This window comes from Cinclus cinclus, chromosome 3 (genome assembly GCF_963662255.1).
Source record: "Cinclus cinclus chromosome 3, bCinCin1.1, whole genome shotgun sequence".
Classification (NCBI taxonomy): Eukaryota; Metazoa; Chordata; class Aves; order Passeriformes; family Cinclidae; genus Cinclus; species Cinclus cinclus.
In genome coordinates, this window is record NC_085048.1 from 17710407 (window position 1) to 17723586 (window position 13180).

At 44.1% G+C, this 13180-nt stretch overlaps 1 protein-coding gene across 1 annotated transcript; it reads left to right on the forward strand.

The window, feature by feature from the left end:
- The first annotated feature begins 1512 nt into the window (after positions 1 to 1512).
- ADI1 (acireductone dioxygenase 1) lies at positions 1513 to 6965 on the forward strand. The gene is made up of 4 exons (XM_062488512.1): positions 1513 to 1668; positions 1980 to 2099; positions 3627 to 3806; positions 5487 to 6965. Exons 1-4 carry the CDS (start codon positions 1549 to 1551, stop codon positions 5616 to 5618), a joined length of 552 nt encoding a protein of 183 aa, XP_062344496.1. The 5' UTR covers positions 1513 to 1548; the 3' UTR covers positions 5619 to 6965.
- The last annotated feature ends 6215 nt before the right edge of the window (positions 6966 to 13180 follow it).

Genomic DNA, 13180 nt, shown 5'->3' on the forward strand with positions numbered 1-13180 from the left:
CTTAGAGTCACTGAAATGTTTTTGTATTTGTTAATTTCTGTACAGATGGTTAGAGCTGCAGAAGTTAGTTACATAATAGTTCTCATGCATTACAATATCTTTCCTGAGGCCAAGTGTGAGGTTTTACATATTTGGTCACATGACTGTAGTAGCAGTAGGAAACTGGCTATCCAGTATTCAATAGATCTGTGAGGATTTTTATCTTTTTCTCTCATCCAAAACTGCACATTGAAGCTCATTTAGGGATAAGGAGGGCACTGATTAAGCCTCCTCTGCTTCTTTGTATATATACACACAATTATCTATTTACTTTAGGAGTTTGGCTGCAAAGAAAAGACCCACCACCCCAATCACAAACTTGCCTGTGTTTCATGTTCTGTTAAACAAGTAAATCCTATTTACTGTGTGGAAGTCACTTTCTTTTTCTTTTTTTTTTGAAGCAGGAACTTTGGAAAACCTTTAAGATAGTGGGTAAATCATAACTGTGTAATACTAAATTTAGGCCACTTGGTTACCTGAATCTTTTAGGTGGATTGTGATAGAAAATCTAATAGGACAGAGTTTTATATCAATTTGATATGTTTATTCTTATTCTGGAAATTCAGGACAGAAGAAGCCCAAGAGGAAGGTTACAAGATTAAGGCTGATTAAAGGATGGAAAACAAATAGTATTTCTCAAAAGGACTTAACAGGGGCTCAAGGGCCTGCAGAGGATGGTGGATGTCCAAGTCATCTTCAGAGAACCGCAACTTTAGGGGAATTTAGCAGCCACAGGCTGTCCCAAAACACCTGACTGTCCTCCCTGTGCCTTAACACAGCTTTAAGAGTATCTGATAACAGGTAGTACTTGAACATAAATACTATACGTTAAAGGGATCTGGTACCTTTTAATGAGAATTGGAATAGTAGTGACTGAGACACTTGGACAAGTAAATTCTTTTTAGTCAGAAAAAATTCTAAGGAGGGATTGTTTCAGTTGCCTGGCCATTCTTATATTGTGCTTAGCTGGCTGATGGTTTATTTGCCATATAGGGTCAGGTACATGCAGAAGTGTGGAGGCTGGAGGGGACACACCCCAGGCTGTCTCACTCCTGGTCGGGGAGGGCGCTGAGGATGTATCTTCATGGATGGAGGCAACACGTGTTATCCGTGCAAGCGTGTCTTACCGCTTTTTCTCCTAGTTTCTTCTTCTTTTTTTGCCATATTGTAGGGTCGTAATGCAGGTCTTTAAGCCTGAGACGTACCAGTAGGTTCCGTCAGAGCAGATGCAAACACCATGGCCCTTCACTCGGGCGGCCGGTGCGGGTGAGAAGCCCCGAGCCCCGGCCGGTCTCCCGGGGAAACTCTCGGCTCTCAGCCTGCGGCTGTTCCCTCAAACGAAAGCTCCGCACCGCGCCCCGTTCAGCGCGTTCGGAGCGGCCCAGGCCGGGCCTGTAGCGCTCTGCCCCAGGCCGCGGGGCGGGCCCGTCCCGCTCGCTGCCGGGTCCCGGAGCCCCGCCGGGGCGGGCCGCGCTGCCAGCCCGGCCCCGCGGGCGCTGTGGCGGCGGGATGGTGGAGGCCTGGTACATGGACGAGTCCCAGGAGGACCAGCGGGCGCCGCACCGGCAGCGGCCCAACCGCGCCGTCAGCCTGGAGCAGCTGCGCCGCCTCGGCGTGGTGTACCGCAGGGTAGGGCCGGGAGAGGGGTGTCCCGAGGGTACGGCCGGGAGCCTCGGGGCCGGGCTGAGCCGAGCCGTGAGGGAGCGCCTTGCCGGGCCGGGCTGCCCTGCCCGCGGAGGGGGAGGCAGCCGGAGCGGGGGCCAGGTGCAGGCACTCCGTGTCCTTCCTTGTGGCAGCTCCCCTTGCAGCGGCTGACCGCCCCAGCGCTCCCGGCACCTCGGGATTCCCACGAGTGCTCGGATTTCCGCCTTTAGCAATGGCGTCCGAATGTTTTTGTGTTGTTTTGTTTTGGTTTTCCCCCTCTCTACCCGTTTTTTTAGTTGGATGCTGATAACTATGAGACTGATCCATGCTTGAAAGAGATTCGGAGGGCAGAAAACTATTCTTGGATGGATATAGTGACCATACACAAAGACAAGCTTCCAAATTATGAGGAGAAGGTAGGAGAAGCTTTTCTTTCAGCGCGGGTTTCCACGCTGTCTGCCCCTGGACGCCTGCACAGCCCAGCAGGGCGCAGGGACGAGGCTTCCTCGTCTAAAATACATCCTGTACCGAAGGCCTGAACAATAAAAAGGAACTTTTGATACTAAAGATAGCAGAGGTCTTTTGCTTCTGTAGACTGCCTTCAAAGGTTTTGAGGATCATTTCTGTCACTGTCATTTCAAAACTGAGATTCCTACCAGGAGAGTTCTGCCAATGCTGACATGTCCTCAGAAAGCCTCTCTGGATGAAGGCAAGCGGCTGCCAGCTGGTCCTGGGCTTTGAAGGCTTTTACATCCTAATGGCTGCTTGCATAATGTGTCTTTTTTAAAGTGAGGGTTAACCCCATGGAATTGGAGGGGTACGTTCTTTGTACAAGAAGATTTTTTTACCTTAGGGAACTTGTACCTTTGCAATTTCATAACAGCTCAGTGTTGTTCAGGTGAGCCTTCTAGAATGAGCTTTCTCATCCCAGCCTCCAGATGCTGCTGGCTTGCTGCTCTGACTTGGGGACAGCAGCCCAGTGACACTTGAATATTTTTATTAAATTTCCATTTACCAGTTTGTTTTAAACCCATTGTGTTCTAGTGGTTTTGTCTTGGTGAAAAGGTGAATTAGGTAGTAACTCATTAGGTAGATAGCCTGGGTAGGCTCTATCTGATAGAAGGGTGGGCCATTCTTTACAAGACATACGGACTTCTGCTCATCCTGCTGTGCTGGATCACTTCTGGCTCAAGGACATCTGCACAAGTGTGTCTGAATATCTTCCAGACCTGAGCAGGTGGTAATGGTACCTGGCATTGCACTGCTCACTGTGCACTAAACCTCTCAGGTCTCTGTTAATTGAACTTCTAAAGCGTGTTTTATTTTCTTTGTGTGTGTACAAAGAATTTGCCATTCCAGAAAAAAAGAGAATGTTGGTGCCACTGTTTTGAATACGAGAGCCTGGAGCTGGGTCTGTGTGGGCCGGCATGACACGCTGTTTACATCAGATTGCTGTAGATGGGCTGTGTTTGGCAGTAGCTGCATTTTCACAGACAGTAGTAGTACCCCGTGCAGCTAATTCAGCTCTATACTAGTGTAAAAGAGGAGGGATAATCTGTGGCTTTGTTTTGGTGCTGCATGTTGTGGGAAAGAAAAAGCGTAAAATGATCAAACTGAACAAGCACAAGGACCAAATCCTGCTTACCCATCTCTCTTTCAAATAGGTGTAAACATTACTGTTATTCAGAGAATGGTTATGTACAGCTAGAGCTGCTGGTCCTTGTCAGAGGAGTTCCTGCCCTCCAATGTAAATGTAGGAGCCTGCTTAGATGTGCCCTGAGATAGAGGCTGGCTGGCTTGACCATCTTAACCATGTTGTTCTCCCCTGTTAGTTAAAACACAGTTACTCTCTGAAAGCCATTCTCAGCTTCTCTGTGTTTCTACCAGATTTCTTTGCAGTTTTCCCATGTTCAGTAGTTTTGCAAAATATTTGCTATTCCTAGATAAAAACGTTTTATGAAGAACATTTACACCTCGATGATGAAATTCGCTACATCTTGGAGGGATCTGGCTATTTTGATGTTCGAGACAAGGATGACAAATGGATTCGGATTTCCATGGAAAAGGGAGACATGATAACCCTCCCTGCTGGCATATATCACCGATTTACACTGGATGAGAACGTACGTTGTTGTAGATTACTGTAAATTTTGATGACAAATCTGTGTGAATGTATATCACATTAGTAACTACATGCCCCGAGACTTGCAGTTCATTAGCTAAACATATTAAATATGAAGGAGGAGAATGAAAAACACTAAATAATTCACAGCATCTGAACCTTTCATCTCCAGGTCACAAATTCAGCTTCTCCTTCTCAGCTGTAAGTCATTCCATGTGATATCTGTGGCATATCAAGCCTTGGGCTGTCCCTGCCACAGTTGCCCCAGCTGTTGGTTGATGTGGACAAGGTCTAGAGGGATCATTCTGTATTGCCTTGTTGTGTATTTTTGTGGGGATAGAAGAGCATGTCTGTGTCCAGCAGTGACATTTTTTACAAGTGTTAAATTCACCTTTGGGGAAAGAAGGATTTAAGGGTCCAGAGCCACTACTTGCAACTACTGTATGCCAAGTTGGATGCTGGCTTTACAGGTGGTGACCTTTGGAAAGATATTTTTGTCATTGGGAGTGTGAGATTGGCACTTACAGTCCTGGTCTGTGTTTCTCTTGTGGGCTTTCACAAACATGTTTATCACCTCAGCATTACCCCTGCAAAATGGGGAAACACGTGCTGTCTCCTGTGTGGTGAAATTGCATCTCTGGTGAAGAGAATGGTTTTGAGAATGTTTTTGTTTTGTGTCAGCTGCCCAGATAGCAGTGTTTGTACATGTGAAAAAGGGAAATGCTGCTTTGGTGAAAAACATGACTTTTCCCATTTGCATCTTGAGATCCACAGCAAATAATCTACATTTACTATTCTCAGACTTCTTCTTTTACATAGACAAAATGTCAGGGGTTGTGGTTGAATCCACAAGAAGTCTTAAGTTTTTGTTCACTTCAGGAGCTTTAGTCCAGAAGTGCAGTCTTCAAAGTAAAATCTTTAAGTGCTTGTAGACCCTGGCATTTTGCAGCTAATTTCTTTTGGTACTTAAATTTATTCTTGCCATTGCTGAACACTTGGGTGGAAGATAATCATCTATCTGTGTTTCACAGAGTAGGTAGGGTCTAAATCTATAGCCTGTTGGACAGAAGAGACTTCCCCACAATCCCATGGTTGGAGCACTTCTGCAGGATGTAAAATCCCATTTTCTGCTGCCACAGCTGTACATTGCACCAGGCATGCTTTGGTTAGCTGGTGTTAGAGGCTGTTGCTTTTCCTATTGGATTCTGGTGAGTTTTCACTTTCTGTAAGCATTATTTTTTGGGTAATTTATGCACTCCCCACTCAGTTTATATGGCGGTGACTTTGACACTTCTGGTATTTCCCAAAAGCATTGTGTAAACATCTAGGGTACTCTGGCTGCTGCTCTTTAACTAGGCAAATAGGATTTAAATGCTGCACTGCTGAGTATTTTGGATCCAGTGTGGTTTCCTTGGAATGGGGAGAAGTACTGCTTCTGTCTCAGCTGAAGCACTGATTATGGTACAATGGATCACTGCATAGGTGCCAGAGTCCTCCACTGCCGATGGGAGCAGGAACAGCAGTATAGTGCTGTTCATTTTCTGGCATCTGTGAAGCTTTCAGTCCATCATGAAATAGTTTCAAAAATTTCTGCAGAAGTGCAAGTGAAACCTTAACTTTGGAATGGAGATCCCTTGAAAAGGAGCTCTTAAATTATTTGTCACTTCTTGTTCTTTGGCAGAATTACGTGAAGGCAATGAGGCTGTTTGTTGGAGAACCCGTCTGGACTGCGTACAACAGGCCGGCTGATGATTTTCCTGCTCGGAAACAGTATATGAAGTTTTTGGCTGAAGAAGCACATAATGGTGTGTGAGATCTGACAGGTGGAATATCTGGAAGACCCATCAGAATAAATGTGCCTTGTTGCTTTTAACTGATTAAACTTGTTTAATCTGATTAAACTTAACATAGGAAATTGGAATCACAGAATCACAGAAAAATTCAGATGAAAGGTTATTTGGAGGTCATTTAGTCCAATCCTGTGAATTACTATGCCAGTTTTAAAGCTAGACCAGGTTGCTCAAGACCCTGAAGTTTGGAAACCTCTGGTGGTGGAGGTCCCACAGCCTGTCTGGGTGCTGGTTCCAGCACTTAGCTGCTCCCATGGCCAAGCATTTGTTCTTCGTGGCTAACTCTCTGGTTGCAGTTTGCAGTTGTTGCCTATTGCCCTTTCACTGCATGTCTGAGGAGAGTCTTGCTCTGTCTTCTTCACAGTCCCTGCTCTAGTAGGAAACTGTAGTTGGGTCTCCTCTGAGCCTTCTCCTCTCCAGGCTGCACAAACCAGTGCCCTTGGCTGGGCTCCCTTCTGTTAACTGAGATGTTCAACGTGTTTTGCCCTCGTTCTGGTGACTGTGGGATGTCACTTGTAACCACCTGATGATAGTTAAGCTTTAACCACAGACTGCTCTGAGCCCAGTGGACCTAAGGTTCTGCATCCACCCAGTAGTTTATATCCTCAGTCAGGCTACAAGGCTGCTGTGTGACAGACTAGTGAAAGCCTTGCTGGAGTCAAGGTGAACGGCTCTTATGGTGTCCCCTCTGCCACAGAGCCATTGCCCCTGACAGTTGGTGTCAAGCAGAATGTGCCCTTGGTGAATTGGCACTGCCTGGTTGTTCCCCATCACCTGGTATTTCTTGTGCCTGGAGCACCTTCCATCACGACTTATTCTGTAACATTCCTGGGGACTGAAGCGGGGCTGAGCAGTCTGCAGTGTCCCAGATCTTCTTTAGTGCCTTTTTGAAGGTGTCAGTATTATTTGCCCTTTTCCACTGAAAAAGGTTTTCCTGATCTCTGACCTTTCAAAGATGCCAGCAGCCTTGCAGTGACATTAGCTAGTTGAATTTACAGTTGCTTAGGAATCCATTTTCTAACCTTTTTTTCCTTGGTATTTCTGGCAGGTAGAATTGCAAGAGGTGGGCTGCATTAATATTCATTTTGCTCAGAATCCATGCTAATGAACTACGTAGGATTCTGGTTTTAATTAAAGAAAATAACCCCTCCTTCATTCTTGTCTAAAAATGTTCATAAGAATAATTTGCATAATCGGCATTTTAGTATGCAGCTTTCCAAATTCTGCCCTGGTACATAAAGCTGTGGTTTTCTCAGTAAAATGTAGTAATTTGTTCTTGTGAGTTATTAATAAAATTACTTTGACCTGGGTATGTTGATTTTTTTATTGGGTTGTTTGGGTTTTATTTTTTACCTTCTTGCTGACATTTAGGATCCATTGAGCATTAACAGTGTTATTATAATTATTAATCAGCTTTTCCTTGTGCTGGCACTGATTTGTTCTGTAACATGGGACAAATCACTAACTGTGACTCATTTGCTTGAGCTGTGGAGTAGGCTTAGGCACACTAGGCTGGTTTTCAGTAAATGCCTTGTGCTTGCACAGGACATGGAGCTCCCCAGCAATGGGCACTGGAGCGTTTTGCTCTTCTCAATGATGAATTATGTCAGCTGGGCAGATGTACTGCTTGCTCCAGCTCTTGGTGGATGATGAGCTGACTGCAGCCTGTGTGCTGATTTCAGCCAGATATAATACATGCTCCTGCCTTGAAGTCTCCTAAATCAACAACTCTAGAAGGAAGTTGAAATGGCCCTACCTGGGTCTTCCTAATGTAGCAGATGATGGATAATTGAACTTTCCCACTGTTTTTCCCCTGTGAGTGTGTACAAAGTCCTTCTTTAGTAGGTAACGGTGTTTTTATCACTTTGTAGCAACATTACTGTTAACCATTTATTGGTGTTTCATTTCTTTTAGTGTTTCTGAAAGTGACGTTGCAATTTCGAAGTGAAATTTTACTAAACTTACAAGTTGGAAAGGGTGAAGAAAAAAGTGTTTCCTGGGATTTTGGTTGTAAGCTAGATGACATGTGAGGACACAGCTGACCCTTTAGTTTGCCAGTGTGGGCTCAGTTTATGGGAGGGGGTGCAGGCACAACCTACACTTGCAAAACAGACTCACCGAGCTCTCCATGCAGCCAGGACTGGCTTTTGTGCCATGGTCCATAAGCCTGTCTGCAAAAATTGGTATTGTGAACAAATAGGAAGTGTAGCTATAGTCAGACACACACAGGGGAGGCTGTGCTGTGACATGTGCCTTACAGGCTCAGGGACTTGTGTGCCACTTGTCTGAAGGGAGCACTTGAATGTCCTCTTGTAGAACACACTGGGGCTCCCTGCTCTCAGAACAAACTTTGGGGATTTTTCAAGGTACAAATACAGGAATAAATGACAGTCATTGCCTGCAGCAGATTTTATTAATTTGATTTATATGCCACAGAAAATTTGGTTTCTGAATGTAGAGCAAAATGACTGCTTTCTCCTGGTGCTGGTATCAGTCCCTGGTATCTCATATAATTCATCCCCCTTCTAAGCTTTTGTTTCCTTTTTTTTTGTTTTTTTTTTTTTTTAACAGAAGCCAAGGTGAGACTGTTCATTCTTCCTGTGGGCCTTTGTTTTGATCTCTCTCTGCAAAAGGAGAGGTGGGGCAGCAGCACAGGCCCTCAGAAACTCCCATTTACAGAGCAGCCATCCCCTACCAGGTGGGGGAGTGACCAGGAAGAGAGAGCAGGTAATGCATTCTCCTCGGGAGGGATTTACAGTTTGGAGCAGTGATGAGGGATGGACAGTAAAGCGGCTGCCCGCAGCAATTGCTTTCAGCAGCTTGCTGATGTAGGATGTGACCTGGGAAGCAGGACTGAACCACCTTTTTTGTTGCCTCTCTGGAGGATTATATACACCCGGTACAGCTCCCATCTCCTGGCTGTCAAAATAACACACGATCACCCCACTGGAGATCGTTCATCATTTTCATAGCACAATGCATTCTGCTGCTGAGAGGTGGCAGGGGCTGTGGGGGTCTGACTGTCAACACTTTGGAGTCCATGCCCTTTAGTGCTCTAGGTGTCTTTGAAAGGATGAAAGCTTTGCACTCTGAAAGTGGTTTTTGTCAGCCAGGAAAAAAGCAATTTGGGGCCAGTATAAAGATTCCACACCTGCAACGAGGTTATGTGGGAAATTACAGTGGGAGGAAACAGCTGGGCAGAAAAAAATGTTAATATTAATAGAAAACATTCCAGAAAACAGAGAGATGGGAAGAAGAGCATTTAATTCCTTCAGATGCAAAATGCAGTTTATTTTCATTGTGATTTTTGGTTTTTTTTCTTTCTTCCTGCCCCCCCACCCCCCCCAAAAAAAAAAATTGGTCCAAAAACATAGTTCTGTCTTTACCATGGTTAGTGGAAAAATCTTGGTATATTGATGAAGTATGAAAATTCATGTAAGTAGTTCCAGCAACATCATTTTAGCAGCATTAACTCAGACAGAGGAAATATTTCAGCTCCTCTAGGATTGGAGTTTAAAAAAATAGAAGAGAAATGGTACTGAACTGAGTTTTTTTAAAATAGCTTTTTGTGGTACCTATGTATTATTTTCTGCTTTAATCCAAACTTTCCCAAAATGGGATATATCCCATTTTCTCATGAACATCTTGAGAGAGCTTTTCTGAAGGGGACTCAGTGCAAACTGTGGATGGACAGTAGGATCTTTAATAATTTAGGTTGGCATACTGGTGGTTGTGCTCCCTTGTTATATGTCCTGGAGTAAGCTTCTTTGGCTGGATTTTTTAATTAAAAGACATTTCACGGCCAGTTGGTAGTTAAGTAGTAACATCCACTTGGGGGGGCCTAAAAATAGGTGAAGGGAAGTGCTGCTGGTGATGAGTGTCTTGCCCTGGGCTGCCTGAGAGCAGGGGTTGTGCTGCTGCCTGCAGCTGTGGGAGCTGGTAGCTGCCTGTCCTGGCTGCTGAACCTGACTAGAATACATCTTCAAGTACTCAGAGCATCGGGTCCTACTGGCAGAACAGGCACTCTCCTTCTGGATTTCTGGTTCTAGAAACCAGAATTTGAACTGGGAACGTAGGAGAAGGGACAGTTTCCTGATGAAGGCAGGCATTTACTGGCAAACACCAGCACACATAAAGACTGAGATGCAAGCTGAGCACTGCTTTGAAGAATATTTTGTGTAGTCAAATTGTGGATTTAGGTATTTGGCCAAGCTGTAGACCTGACTTGTGCTATGCTTGAAAATTACATCATTTGTTTGGGACTCTTTCCTGGGAAAATAGAAATTCTCAGATTCTCTCCCTCCCCTCCAAATAGCGGAGGAAATCTGAGAAAAGGGTCAATGCCAGTTGTGTTCTACTTCCTGAGGCCAAATAAATGTATCAACTCATTGGGGGATTAATTGGTGTTAACAATTTAAATATTCCTGGTTCAAAGATGCAGATTTCATCTGATTTACTGCACTCATTGTGATTTTACAGCTTAATTCCCAAAACATTTTGTGTGGCTGCAAAAAGGTAATATTCTGCTATACCTGCAATTTGAAAAACCTAGTTTTGTGCAACTGAGTCACTAGCTCTCATTATTTATTAACTGTATAAATATCCAGATAAGGCAAAGAAGCAAAATTTTACAAACCAAAGTGCTTGGGGAAAGATTCAACAGTTAAAGGACTGTGAATCTCTTTCAATTCTGGTCTCCCCTGCTGCAGTTCTCTCTGGGATACCTTCATTAATTTTGTTTTATTCTCTATGTTGCTTCTCTGAGTACCAATTAAAAACTGATGTGCCTGTCAATATTGGCTGGTAGAAAATTGGGCTGTGTATGCTCTGGGATTGCCTTTGGTCACAGACACAGCCCAGAGCAGCCAAGCTGAGCTTTGGGCCCTGGTTTCCCCTGTGATCACAAGCATTTGAGCTGGGAGAATTTGATTTGGGCCAACCCTCAGGCTTATTTTTTTCCTCCAAATGATTCAGGCAACTTAAAGCTGACCTGCTGTTCATGGGAAAGAGGTGAGCTGTCCTTGGTGATGCTGCAACAAAACGAAGTGGTGGCTGGGTTATGTATGCACAGGCTGCTGCCCCAGCCTTGGGTGGGGGCTCAGTCCTGCTGCCTGCCACAGGAACGTGTCCCAGAATTTGAAGTACTTGCTCACATCTTGCATTGCAAATACTCAAATAGTGTTTTTTTTTGTTTTGGTTTTTGTTTTGGGTTTTTTTGTTTGTTTTTTGGGGGGGAGGAATTCTTGTGGGTTTTAATAAACAGTTCTAATTCTTTACTTCAGTTTTTTCAATTTAGTACTGACAGGTTTGATAGCTTTTCAAAGCCAAAGAGGAACCTTATCCCTCCTTCCTTCCTTGCCTCAATAAAGTAACATCCATTTTTTTTCCCCCCTCTTCATGGGAAAATTATAAGCCATTATTGCTTCCTTCCAAGTGGATTCATTTTAATGACTCTCATATATAAACTTCTGCAGATGACTGCCCAAATCTAGGACAGAAAATTTACATGTTGATCCAGAACAGCTTGGAAAGGAAGCACCTAGGTACTCCTCCCCATCCACACCATTCTCTTCTTCCCTATGATCAGGGCTGTGACCATCTCTCATACCTTGTGAAGGTGAGAATCTTTAAATTTGTAATCCCCAGACTGGCTGGGAGAAATAAGTGGGAAAGCAGCTTTCTGCTACAATTTCTTGAAAGTTAGTGCTGGGGCTGGTTTGCATCCAGCACTACAGAACTGCTGTTCAAATGACAGAAACTGTGCAGATTCCTATATTTAAGGTACCTCACTGGTAAGAAAATTCCTTCCTCAGTGTTTAATTAAATGGGTAGAAAGCAGGATGGAAAAAGTAGGTGGCATCTTCCTTAGAACTCTTATAGTTGTGACGTGCTGGATAAACTGACTTTAACATCTTTGACTTCCCTGGCTTCTGCTCAGGACAGCAGCAATATAGGTTGCTACCTGAGCAACCTCAGAGAAGCTGAGCCTGCCTGCTGTGGGTCTGCCTGTCTGAAATACATTTACATCTGTATTTGATGCTTCAGTCTCATTGTGCCCCGTTGCTTGGTTGCAAGTTGAAGCAGCGAGGGAATGTGTGTTTCTCACTGCAGCTGGTGATGGCAGTACCACACATCCTGCATTCCTCTTTCAGATGGCTCCAGCACGTGTGGTTAAGTTAAGTGTCAGCTGACACTCAAATGAGAGAGACTGAATTCAGCTGTGCGCAGAGATCATACCCTGCTTATCTCCCTGCGTGGATTTGCAAAACACCTGCAGCAAAGGCTTCTCAAAGGGGCTGTCCGTGCACCTCTTATTAGGCCTATAGTGCAGAAAGCCCAGCAGCCTACCTGGCCAGTGTGGTAATTCCCAGCACATCATTGTGTCAAAAGCCTCAGGATGAAGATGTGTCTGAAGAGGGCGTTAGCTGGCTGGGTGAATTCTTCCACCAGGTCAATGGGCTCATCCAGCTTGTGCAGAGCACTCCTGCTAACATGAAGGATGGGGTAGGTGAAGGAACAACATCCTTCCCAATACACTGACTGAAGTCCATTGTGGAGTTTCAGGCATGTTTGCACATGCCTCTGGGGAACACTCAATGTGTCCAGTCTGAAAACTGAGGCACCAGGAAAACGTCGGTGACCAGCTGGTGAGGGGATGCCACTATCACCTGAACTGCAGTTAGGTATTAGAAATACCAGAGAGATGCTCAAGTTCTTTTGAAGATCAGAGTCTCTGTGCATAATGTAATTATCTCAATGTCTGAAGTACAGCTTCTTTTCTCCTCTTTTAATAAAAGTGGGAATTTAAATGCAAAACTTCTGTTAAGGCACATTAAGCTTTAAGATTTGAATACAACAATCAGCGCATTCAGGCTCTGCTTTTCTCACTTAGCCAGATGACATATGCATGCTGTGTTTTAGAACTGAGCTCTGCCCTCATTTACACTAGGAACCCTCATTAAATTCATCTGAAATCACTGAATTTAACAGGATTGCCTGGTGTAATTAATGTTTTGAAGACAAAGTTTGTCCTTAGCTTTAATGTTTTAACATCATATAGAGCATTCAGATGTGCAACACGCAGAATTTAGGGAAGTCAAACACTTGACTTGAATGTGTGTTACATCCAAACCATAAAGTAACATTGAGTCTTGCTTGCATTTCATAAACAGTTAACAATTTGCATACATCCAGCAGTGCTAGTGTGCCTTTGCATTTAAATTTTAATTATTCTGCAAGTCTACCAGGATGTCACTTCTTTAATGGCTCGCTGAGCTTAGAGGTCACCCAGTCTAAGTCTCCTCTAAAGTCTCATTTTTTTATCTGAGTAAAAGCTTGTACTAATAAGAACACAGCAAACATGCTAAAGTGAGACCTATGTGGTAATACACATGAATTAGAATGTAGAGAAATTTGAAGAACAGGGGATTTGGTTTTCAGTGTTTCTTCTATAATGGTTGACTCTGACTAGGATAATGGATTTTTATTCTCTGCCAATCAGAATACAGACTGTCATTTACATGTG